This window comes from Musca vetustissima, unplaced genomic scaffold, assembly GCF_032173495.1.
Source record: "Musca vetustissima isolate MV318-11 ecotype Yass unplaced genomic scaffold, APGP_CSIRO_Mvet_v1 utg3313, whole genome shotgun sequence".
Taxonomy (NCBI): Eukaryota; Metazoa; Arthropoda; class Insecta; order Diptera; family Muscidae; genus Musca; species Musca vetustissima.
Window position 1 is genome coordinate 47,813 of NW_026887111.1, and position 13,002 is coordinate 60,814.

The window sequence follows — 13,002 nt, forward strand, 5'->3', positions numbered from 1 at the left end:
GTTTATATACATTTGTACAGACGATTTACAACATATAAAGGTCCCGACCAATAAAGATCCCGAAAGTCCCCAAATAGATTAGAATGATCATCCGCCTTCACCCTATCCCCAAACTGGAAACTGACAACTCCCTCGACCAATATAGAAAATTATCAAAGAACTGAAGCTCGCATAATGGTGGGTGCCTAGGTTATTCCGCTGGTTTTCCTTTTCATTGCAAAACTTCGATCATTGTGCTCGAATCGAAAGAGAAAAATTTACTTAAAAAAGAAAATTGATTTTAATTGTAGTCCCTTTTTCACGATATTGACCTGATCTGAATAAAAATCCGTTCTAGAATTCATAATCTTTATAGAATTTAAAATAATTATTTCAAAGAGTTACAAATACCATGACAAACCCAATATACCACTATGTGGTGGGTGTAGGGGTCGAAAAGGAACACTAACATTCAATCATCCATCTATCTGTCGGTATGTCTGTCTGTCCGTTCCGTTGCCTGCCGCAAAATAGTTAAAACGCATGTTACAAATAATTTTCTTAACATTGAAATTCCCATTAGTTCACACACCCACACACACATCCACAGCTGGATGGTCAGTTCTGTTGTGGTAATGACTGGACGACTTCAGCAGTTGTTGGTCGTCGTTCGTAGTTGTTGCGTTTCATACGTGTAGCGTGGTTCGTAGTAGAATATTGTTGTAATTATTTACTCAGTTCTTAGTTATTAACGTTGGTGGTGGACTTGACCTTTGGAAAAAAAATAACAGTATTCAAACATTTGTACATACCTACACACATAGTTCGGTTCACTTTACTTATTACTCTATATTAAATATGAATATTAAAATAGCCAAATCGATTTTTCTTTTTTAATCTTTCAACTTTACTTTTCAATGTTCTAATTTTTGTTGTATTTTTTATTGTTGTTGTATTTTACAGAATTGCCAGAAAATCATAAGACTACGCTCGCTTAGTGCTAAAACAGATCCCGCGGCCTTAGCACGCGAAGTTGTGGATAAATGCGATTTGATACATAAATCCCAGCTGGCCGATGTAGAGCAGATAATCTTTTATTTGAAAAATCGCAAAGACAATGCCGGAGGTGGTGGTTTGGGTGAGTAGTAGTGAAAAATTAGATGTTTTGTAATATTTTTTTTTTAAATGTCTTTAATAACATTTTGATGTAAAGTGTGAATGATTTATTTGAGTGTTATTGTGAAATATTGGAAATGGCGTTTGTTTGCCGGAACGAATAAAATTGCAATTCATCATTGGTATTGAATTAGAAGATTTGAAATTTGATTTGAACAAATAAGGATTAACTGTATAAATTATAAAACAATGTATATTTACCGTTGTGTCTATTTTTAAAGTGCACAATTTTAGAAGTTAAAATATTGTTAAGTTCGACCGAACTTTTTTATACACTCCTCCATCATATGTGAATTCAAAATTCCTTAAAAAGATTGAGAACTTTATATGGAGATTAATATGTCATTGTAAATTATCTTGGTTTTTAATTTTCTAGGAAAATCAAATACCAAATTACAGACGATCAGGCTTGAAAATGTAGAAAGGAACTCCAATGTACCGGACTTAAAGCGGGGCCATTGTATGGGGGTTATTAAAAATACATAATTCTACATTAAAAATTTTCTGGGAAGAATTATATTATTTAACACAAATCTGTAATGAATCCGGAAACCCTAAAAACTATGGCAAAAAATAAACCAATATCGAAAATCGTCTGCAAATAGGTTTTAGGCTGTCTAAGTAACCGGAATTTCAGCCAAAATGAATGAAAGTTAGATGAAAGCAACTTTATATTACTCGCCTATATTTTTATCGAAGTCCTTTCAGTATTTTCCATTCACACAAACTTGGGTCGGCTATTTCGTTAATATTCGTTTATAACCTATTGGTTTCCATAGGTCCCATATTACAAGGACAATATCAATGTAAAATGCATAACGGTGGGAATAGTCCAGACCTTAAGAATATGTCATTATCAAATGACGTTCATGCGAAAATCAATATGTCCTCGATAACGTCTCGATTTCTATATTTGATGTCGTGCTGAGCTAGTTGTTCATCGCAAGATTCTGGTGGCTAATTATTATCACCTATTGCCCTGAATGAAAAGACCCCGTGGACCCCATCTTCTGATTTAAATTAAGTTTTGTAATAATATAGCGATGTGTATTCACATTCACAAAATTAACATATATTGACCTTTTGTGTGGGTGATACCAGAAGAACTACTCAACCGGTCGAGTTCCATATTCAAACTTGATTTACTTACTTTACTGGCTTGTGACAAAACATTTGCTCCATATACCGAACTAAAAAAAGTTTCCAGGCATATCGGTCTTGTGCGCAGCTCTTCCAATTTGATAGACCATGTTCCGAGATGGTGTCTTCCACATGATCTTTCCATAGAATTCGTGGCCTTCCCCTTCTACGTGAACCATTAGATGGCTCGCTTCTACATGCCTTTTGAGCTGGGGCATCCTCTTACATTCTGACAACATTACCTAGCCAACGTATTCGCTGCAGCTCAATCCCTCTGACTATGTCGATTTCCGTTATTCATCATCGACGCTGATCGGCCCATAGATCGATCTTTCGGAGAGTTTTTCTCTGAAACACTCCAAGAGCTGACTAATCTGTTTGCGCAAGTACCCATACTTCAGATCCATACAAATGCACGTTGTAGACTGTGAGTTTGGTCTGGTGAGAGATGACCTTATTTCTAAAGAGCTTACTTAGACCACGGTAGCTTCGGTTGGCCAACACTATTCTCCTCGGGATTGCAAAACTGATGTCATTAGTTTTATTTATGGCGATACCGAGGTATATGAAATCTTTCTCCACCTCGAAGTTTTAGTCTTTAGTTTTTATGTTCCACAATTGGTCCAAGTCTACTGGACGTCTGGACCATCAGCATGGTCTTCTCGCCATTTACTGCCACTGTCCCACATTGGCAGACTTCATCTCAATTCGTTCAAAAGGTGGCTGTTTTCGATCTCATTGTTCGAACCATTATATCGATGTCGTCGATGTAGGCGTGTAACATATGCTCTTTGGTGTACGGGGTGCCTCGTACGATCTTTTCCAGCTGGATGTTTAAAAAGTCAAACGACAAACTGTCACCTTGTCTGAATCCTTGTTCGATATTGAAGAAATCCCAGAGCTCCTTTCCGATTTTAACTGCTAACCTTGTGCCAGTTAAAATTGTCCTACATAGCCGTATTAATTTTGCAGGAATGCCGAATGCAGACATGACTTTAAATACCTCTGAGTGGATTGGATTGTCGAATGCGGATTTATAGTCGACGAATAGGTGGAATGTGTCGATGGAAAATCTGGTTAATGGTGGATTTGCCAGGCCTGAAGCCACATAGGTATGGTCCAATAGTGTCATTGGCCGTTGGCTTCAGTCGTTCACTCAGAACGCTGGATAGCTCTTTATATGCGATGGGAAGAAGACTAATTCCTCTATAGTTGGAACATATCGTCTTGTTTCCTTTTTTGGTGCATGGGATACATGATTCTGAGGGTCGAATCATTGGGCATGCATTTCTGTAGCCAAATTATTCTAATCAGATGGTGCATGCTCCTGATCAGCGTCTAACCACTGGCCTTGAATAGTTTGGCTGGTAAGCCGTCGGCTCCTGCTGCTTTATTATTCTTCAGCCGATTAATTGCTAGTCTGACCTCATCTTAACTAGGTGGTATACAATCTATACAGTCATCTCTTATTGGTTCTGGGGCATCTTCTTCACCGCCACTATTTGATACCAGACGCTTCGCAAAATGCTCTTTTCAGATTCTCAATACACTGTCTGTATCTGTCACCAGGTTTCCTTGTTTATCACTACAGAAGGATGTGCATGCACCAAAGCCTTCGGTTTGGTGTTTTACTCGTTGGTAGAATTTTCGGACTTCATTCTGACTCCTGTACATCTCGATTTGCTCACGCTCACGTTTTTCTTGTTCTTTCTTCGTTCTTTTGAAAATACATTTCACCGCCCCTTTTCTCCCGATAATTCTCTCTCGCATTACGTGTTGCTACTTTTTGCAGAGAGTCGCTGCGTTTTCCAACTCAGTAGCATTACCACCCTCCTGATCGTCCTATGGGTTTCTTTATGATGGTCTTTGGTACCCAATTGTTGATTTTGGTGCAGTTTGTAGGGAGAGTGGAATTCTTTGCCATTGGGCTTCTATATTATTATCGGGACAAGGTGTGCTTTCGACTAGGTAAAGGGGTAAGTTGAGCAGAGTAGGTTTCTGCCATCTGTTGTGTTTGTAGCTTTTCGACGTCGAGTTTCCGTGTTACATTAGATCGCACCTTTGCTGCAACATTAAGACAAGTGCGAACCTTGGCTACTACCATGTAATGGTCCGAATCAATATTCGCTCTTCGGATCGATCGAACATCTATAACAATGGATAAATGCCATCGTCTATCACAAATTATCAAATTGAAATTATCAAATTGAAATTGAAATCCATGCGACCATGTGCGGAATGCTTGAATCTGGTGCTGCTAACCGAAGTCAATCAACCTCATGCCGTTGTCGAATGTTTCATCATGGAGGCTGAATTTTCCGCCAAACATATTTTCCCTTCCGATTTTTACGTTAACATCTAATAACGGAAATTTAATGTCATGGCCAGGGCAGCGGCTCGTAAATTATGTCATTGGTCTTCCGTGTGAGCATGGGCACAAATAAGACTGATGTAGAAGAACTTCCCTTTGATACGGAATTTAGAAATTCGATCATCTATTGGAGTGAATCTTGAAATGATGTCTTTTATTCTCCTGTTAACCATAAATCCGCAGCCAAATTCATGTCTCGTTTCATGACAGCTTTAATACAGTCGTAATCGTCGTAATCTTACGCATGTCCCTTTCCATCGCATTTCTTTTTTGGGTTTTATTTGGTCCATTGGGATCTATATCTATATCAATGCCGACTCTCAAAAATTTCAATCAAAATTTATTTTCCATGTATTCTCATATCTTTTTTCGCAGATACCCATGACAGCAATAGGGGACCACGTTCGGCAATAGCATCACATCGCAGCACCGTTCGACCGCATACCACAATGAGCACCAGTATGTCCTCGTCAACACATTCAAAGTCGTCCGATTCATCGGATGTATCCATTAATCACATCGACGAATATGTTGAACTGCTCTATGAGGATTTAAGTGAACGTATACGGGGATCGGCAATGATACTGCAGGTGGCCCGGAATCCAGACAATTTGGAAGAGCTGGAGAAGAATGGTAAACCAGACAACAATTTATTTGAGAATTTAAATTTTAATTCAAATTTTATTTTCAATTTCTTGCAGAGGCTTGTCTGAGTGCATTGTCACGCGTATTGCGTGAAGATTGGCGCAAAAGTTTAGATTTATCGACAAATATTATTTATATATTCTTTTGCTTCTCAACCTATACGAAATTTCATCCTGTCATTGTCCAATATAAGGTATGGTTTTTGGAATTTAAATATCTGATACGGAATTTTAATTTTGATTTTGTTTGTTTGTCTTTTTCCGGATTTAGATCGGTTCATTATGCATGGATGTAATGGATTATGAATTGCGCCGTTACGAAAGTATGCGTAACGAATTGGATATACGTAAAAATCCCGGAGGTTCGGCGCCTTTGTCTGCCAAAGCCAGTAAAGAGAAGTTGAATAATAGTACGGATGATTTTCTCGATCTCATGAATGAAGAAAAACCAAAAGAGGTAAGGCAAATAAATTCTACATCCCGGGCCAAAACGGTAACCTTCTCAGCCTTTACTACTGCCTTGAGTTTGGGTTAAATCGGCTTAGATGTATTTCAAAGCCGACTTGTCCAAAATTCAACATTCGCCAGTGTAGTCGGTATTCAAAGCAAAAATATTAATTGCACTGGCGTAATGGCATTTGGGCGCCATTTGAATGAAACTATATATGGGAGCTATATCGAAATTTGTACCGGTTTAAAACAAACTTCATACACGTCCTTCTAGACTTATTTTAGTAGGTTATACCAAATTTCGTGTCAATCGGACACACGGTGGGCCCTTGGGTTACCATTTACACGAAATATATATATATATATATATATGGGAGCTATATCTAATTCTGAACCGATTTGAACAAAAGTCAACGCATGTCTTTCTCGGCTTAATTCAGTAGGCTATCCAAAATTTCGTGTCAATCGGATACACGTTGGGCCTTGGGTGTACGATTTGCACGAAATCGGATGAAAATATATATGGGAGCTACCTAAAATTTTGATGAACTTCTAAGTCTGAGATATATCGAAATCTGAACCGATTAAAAGCAAACTTTATACACTTCATTCTAGACTCAATTCAGTACGCTGTGCCAAATTTCGTGTAAATCAGGGCGACATAGTGTCTTTCGGGCGCCATTTACATAAAATCGGAAGAAAATATGTATGGGAGCTATATATAAATCTGGACCGATTAAAATCAAACTTCATACATGTTATTCTAGCCTCAATTCAGTACACTGTGCCAAATTTCGTGTAAATCGGACAGACGTAGTGTCTTTCGGGCGCCATTTACATGAAATCGGATGAAATTGTATATGGAGACTATCGCTAAATCCAAACCGATTTCAATCAAAGTTGACACACGTCATTTTAGATTCAATTCGTCACTCTGTGCAAAATTCCGTTACAATCAGAAAATATGTGAGCCTCTGGTGCACCATTTATAAGAAATCGGATGAATATATATATGGGAGCTATACCTATAACTAATCCGATTTAAAGCAAACTCGGCACACATCTTGCTAACCTCAATTCAATGCCCTTTGCAAAATTTCGTGTCAATCGGACATACTTGGTGCACCATTTACATGAAATCCGACGAAGCTATATATCAGAGCTATAAATAAATCTGAATCGATTCTCACAAATTTCAATAGGTTTTTTCCTTAGGTCGATTGAATGACCCATGCCAAGTTTCATCGCAATTGGTTTATAAATGCGGCCTATATAAAAATACAAACGGACCTTCTAAAATCGACTTAAGTATATACTTAAAACTCCTTCTCTTCTTCCCTTTCCTTCTTTTTTCCGTTAATAAAATTCACTTTTAATATCACCCTCCCTCTTTATTTTCACAGATGGAACCACCCCGACGCCGTATACCCGAACTGAAACAACGACCCAAATCGGGTAATTGGTCCAGTTTTCACAGCTCTATGTCATCGTCATTGATAAAAAGTCAAATTTTAAATAGCAGCTATCATGAGGCTCTTTCGGCGGGAGCCCAAACTCCGGACTCAGGTATCTCCACAAATGGTGACATGAAAGCGACCAGTAATGAGGCTCTCGATCGCAATGATCCCAAAGCAAAAAAGGAAGAAATCGAGCGTCTCAACAAGCAGTTGAAATTATTTGCCAAAAAGCAAGAACAGCTACTGAGGGTGGCGTTCTATCTGCTGCTGAATATGGCCGAAAATGTAAAGCTCGAAGAGAAAATGCGTCGTAAAAATATTGTCAAAATGTTGGTCAAAGCTTTGGATCGACAAAACATTGATCTCCTGATGTTGGTCACGACATTCCTGAAGAAATTGTCGATTGTCGGCGATAACAAAGATGATATGAGCGAATTAAATATTGTGTCAAAATTACCGCGGCTCTTCCAAAGTGGTCATACCGATTTGGTACAGGTTACCCTGAAGCTGGTGTTCAATTTATCCTTTGACGGCCAGCTGAGGAGGAAAATGATTGTGGCCGGATACTTGCCCATGTTGGTGATGTTTATCAATGATGAAAAACATCACAGTATTGCGGTGAAGATACTCTATCACATGAGTTTGGATGATAAGGTAAAGTACCCCCTCTCCTCCCCAACCCTTTCAAAATTTAAAAATTAAAATAACCTAAAATTGTTCTCCTCCAGGTCAAGGCCATGTTTACCCACACCGAATGTGTCCAAATGGCCACAGATGCCATAATTTTAAATCTCAACTCCAAAGTGGATTTGGACCTCATTGCCCTATGCATAAATCTCTCTTTGAATCGTCGCAATGCCCAAATTATGGTGGAGGGTAATCGCCTACACAGTCTCATGGATCGAGCCTTTAAATACCAGGATGCATTACTAATGAAGCTACTGCGCAATTTGTCACAACATGAATCTCTGCAACCTCTATTCATCGACTATGTTGGCGATTTGGCTCGAGTCCTCACAATCTGTGAAGATGAAGTATTCCTCGTCGAATGTTTGGGCATCTTGGGTAATCTCTCTCTACCCGATTTGGATTATTCACAAATTCTACAAAATTTCCAATTAATACCATGGATACGAAATATTCTAGTACCCGGTGCAAAGTTAGATGATTTGGTATTGGACACGATTGTCTATTTGGGTACATGTGCCCATGATGAGCTGTGCGCTTTGCTGTTCTGTCGAGCCAATGTTGTCCTTTCGCTCATTGAACTGCTAAAAGCCAAACAGGAAGATGATGAAATCGTATTGCAGATCATATTCGTATTCCAACAAATTCTACGACATGAAAGTACCCGCGAATATATGATCAAGGAAACCGAATCACCAGCTTATCTTATCGATTTGATGCATGATAAAAATGCGGAAATTCGTAAAATATGCGATTACTGTTTAGACATCATTGCCATCAGTGACAACGAGTGGGCTAAACGCATTAAGGTAAGTGACCTGCGGAAGGTTAGAATTATTTCATAAAAATCTCTCAGCACAAACTCCACCAAGCGAAAATAAATATCACCGCTAATATTGTGATTTGTCCTGCAAAAGAAAAACATTTATTTAAATTTGTCTTCAAAATTTCACCTTCGATGTAAAACAAATATTTAGAGGAAAGGGTCTTTTGTGGTCTACTTGTATTCCAGCACCAATATTTGTCTTCGTCTTTTGCACTGTGACCGAATTTGATGTAATCTATCAATCTTCTGAGATTGTAAGGAACATGTCTTTGTCAGGGTCTAACATCCCTTTATGATGTTTCATTGTCCTTCAGTGCCGTCTACTGTCTTCTTTGGCCTCTTCTCCCGCACGAACCAACAATACAGTTATCTATCCGATTTTTCTATTAATAAAATTTACATATATTTTAAATGCACTGCTATATCCTTTTATTAGTTCTCTCTTTACTGTAAATAATTAGGAATTAGGAATAAGTAAATCTACTTTCGATTGTCGCCACCTTTGGTTTTTCAACCAACAACGGCCCAATTGTCATAACCTTGTGCTTCGGTTTCGACAATCGGCAGGATTTTCTGAGGGCCTGACTTCGACAGTCCCTTATCCTCAGTTTTCGTCAGGGATTTCTCAGCGCTCAGTTTTCCCTTGGGGGGTATTGACGGCTCAGACGTTCCAGCCACTAACGTCCTAGAGTTGGTGTAGGAATTCTATCAATTAAGAAGTACCTCGCAATAGCATTCGGATAGTTCATGGGGAATTTCCGGATGAATTTGAGGTTCAAGGATTTTTCAGCGTTCAATTATCCCTTGTGGGTACTAACGGCTCAGACGTCCCAGCAACTAACGTCCTAGTTGTGCTCAGGCAACTCACAATCTTCTCCTCTTATGGAGAGCCTACCGTGGTGGACTTCGCACGTAGTGTAGGAATTCTATCAACTAAGAAGACCCTCGTAATATCATTCGGATAGTTCCTGGAGAACTTCCGGATGAATTTGAGGTTCAGGGATTTCTCAGCGCCCAGTTTTCCCAGCCACCAACGTCCAAGTTGTACTCTGCTTTGGATTGGCTACCGTGGTGGACTTCGCACGTGGTGTAGGAATTCTATCATCCTGGAGAACTTCCGGGTGAATTTGAGGTTCCTCTTACAAGGAACTCCTTATACGTTATATACGTCTCTGTCCCGTCCGATAAACCGTTTACAGTAGTTTAGCGCTCTCCGATAAATCTTCTTGTCAGAGAACTTTTTGGCTTTGGCTCGTTTAGTGGTTCACGGTTCTGATGATTCATCAATCTTAACGAAGCTCATCAGCTGCAGAAGTCTCGAGACTTCACTACAGGTTTTGGAAATGGAATTAGGATCCTCATCCTCGCCAGGGTCTATACTCATCATCTGAGAGGACTCACCTTGATTTGTAATGCTAATCACAGTAGAACCCATGACGTCTTCCTTGTCTGTCAATGGTGAATCGTCGCCAAAGTTGATTCGGGACTCTCCTGACTAAGTTGGAATTAGCCGGAATCCACGATAAGGTTGAGGAGAAGATCCTGCCTCTCCAGGCCCTCGTTTACATCGTCGACAGTAACGGAGATTGAAGAAAAAGGAAAAGTGGTCCAGTGAAAAAACTGGGTCGTCAGCATTTGTGGGGGTTGATCGAAATCTGGCCTCGTAGAGTCCGATACTGAGATGACAAGGCAGTCACACCAGCATCAGTCGAAAAATCGCATTAATTGTTTTTAAAATTTCTAGAAGAAAGGGTATTAAAATTCGACTCCATAGAAAACCAATTTTGTGAGGATTTGCATGGAGTCGGTAACTAAAGCCTAAAAAACTTTTTGAGGCGCAGAGGTATCAACGAGGCTTCGTTCTAATACACTCTGGACCCTGACTTCAAACCGTAGAACACTGATGTCCAGGTATTATAGGCACTAGATAATTTCCTCCGAGATTCTCAACCGCTGATTGTCCACGACTGTTAATTTGATATTCACAGCTACTCATAGAATTATATTGGGCTTCCACTATTCGCAGCCTGTGAACGAGTCCGTTATCATTCAGCTCTGCTCTTCGCAGGCGGAGACTGTATTTGTCACTGTAGTGCTAATCACAGTAGTATTCCTGACGTCTTTATCGTCTGTCAGTGCTCCCAGAGTTGATTCGGAATGCCCCCCTGACTAAAACGGAAGAAGCCGTTTTCCTATATAAGCTTGAGGCGGCTGCTCTCCAGTCTTTCGTTTACCTCATCGAGAGTAACGGTGGTCCAGTGAAATAGCGTGGGTCGTCAACATTTGTGGGCAATGGCATAGGCTCTTACCATGGTAAGGACTCGGCAACTAAGCCTGAAAAACTTATTAAGGTCGCTCGACACCCCAGCATTAGGGTGGTCACTTTGGAAGGTAGTGACCTAATACTTTTGAGATGGAGATTTGAAGGCGCCATTCTCGCTTCGTCAGTCGAGGGATCATAGGCACTCGTTCATTTCCTCCGAAACCCGCTGATTGCCCGCGACTCTTTGTTTGATATTCACAGATACCGAAAAATAATTTTTGACTGCCCACTATCCGAAACCTGTGGACACGTCCGTTAGCATTCAGTTCAGCTCCTCGAATACGGAGATTGTATAAGTTTAGTTTTTTTACTTATTAACAAGATAGTCTTTTTTAATAATCAACGGTGACCCTATTTTCTTAATTGTACTTCTTCTATGTTATATTGTCTCCACGATTTAGAATCACATATTTTTTATCAGCACCTACTCTATGACATTCTTACTAACACGATAGATGTAGACCCCAAAAGGAGTCTCTGGAATTCAATTCAAACTTTTTACTTTAGTTTAGAGCAAGGTTTAGAGCAAATTTTATGTATTTCTCTGTCAGCACCAACTATTTGCCTATCTTCCTGCGTCGTATTCTTTTTTACAAATTATTCACAAAAAATTCTGCATTTCATTGAATGTCCTGTTCGCAGCTTCTTCTTACTGCATGTTGCAAACTTCATTCTCCGTCCATGATCTCGTCAGAAAATCCAAAAGTTCTCTGTGATTGAAAACCAAAACCAACAAAAAATTTTCTTTTTTTGCATTTTTCTGTTTTCCAAAAAAAAAATTATCTCTAGCTGGAAAAATTTCGCAACCACAACTCACAATGGTTGAGTATGGTGGAGTCACAACTGCAAGACAATGAACAACAAATTTCCTATGTTTAAATCCACACACACACAAAAATCTGTATCTGTATTTTTTCTGTTCTCTTTTTTTAAATTCGCATTTTTTTGAATTTCGAATTGGATCAACAAATTTAAAATTTGGATACCTACGTGGCATGCCGTGCAGTTGGAGAAATTCCGTAACCACAATTCCCAATGGTTATGCATGGTCGAGTCACAACAACACGAAGACAATAATGAAGACTACCAGGATGAAGAGGAGGAGGAACACGATTTGGATAATTATCTACGTGGTGAATATTTAGATAATTGCGATCTCTATAATAGCAACAATACGCAAAAGGAATCGGAGGATGCCGAAATGGAGAGTAATAATAATAGCAATAATCCAGCTAGTCCCGCCAATTCGAGTTATAGTCGTCCGGTTAGTAGGTAAGTAGCAGTGTGACAAATTGAATTCAAACTTCATCCAGAAATCTTATTTATTTTTCACATACCTCCACTAATGTCATCGGTTTACCTACCTTTATTTCAGTTTCCGACGCAGCCAGGATTTGGATGACATCTACAACATGTCATTGAGCACCAAATCTCAAGGTTCCAGCCAGGGCGACTCAACCAGCAATTATATGTTTAAATCAAATAAATCCTTAGATTCGGAGGGTTTACATGAAGAGCTTTTACTGGCTTAAGGCTACAGTTTTTGTTGGACCATCCCAAAAATATTGACATTTAAAAAATGGAAACGCTTACGAAAATCTGTGCTTTTTACCAAAACAACCAAGTCAAAGAGACAGCAACAGCGCTTAAAATCATCATATGGAATTAACGAAAATTAAAAAAAAAAACAAACCGAAAAGAAGACGAAAAAAGGCATTTAAGTAATAGTGATTTGTTTATGTATGTGTGTGTGTCTGTCTGTGTGTATATGTATGTGTAAACAAATTCATAATTGCATTTGAAGTAATTAATTTAAATTTAGTTGTTGTCCTTCTCCTTTTTACCCCCCACCCCGAAATTAGAACAAAAGCTTTGTTGCTTTAGCTCTTGGCCCTCTCTCTCTTTTTGTTATGGTTCGAAAAAAAGATAATTTGGGATTTGAATATTCC

At 39.1% G+C, this 13,002-nt stretch overlaps 1 protein-coding gene across 1 annotated transcript; it reads left to right on the forward strand.

The window, feature by feature from the left end:
* Positions 1-936: 936 nt before the first annotated feature.
* LOC133334669 (kinesin-associated protein 3) lies at positions 937-12,585 on the forward strand (the record flags this gene model as incomplete). Its single annotated transcript, XM_061543000.1, has 8 exons — positions 937-1,108; positions 5,042-5,299; positions 5,368-5,504; positions 5,582-5,767; positions 7,164-7,871; positions 7,946-8,713; positions 12,060-12,325; positions 12,429-12,585. Coding segments are annotated over 8 exons (2,652 nt in total), but the record flags the coding sequence as incomplete, so codon positions are not given.
* Between the last annotated feature and the right edge of the window lie 417 nt (positions 12,586-13,002).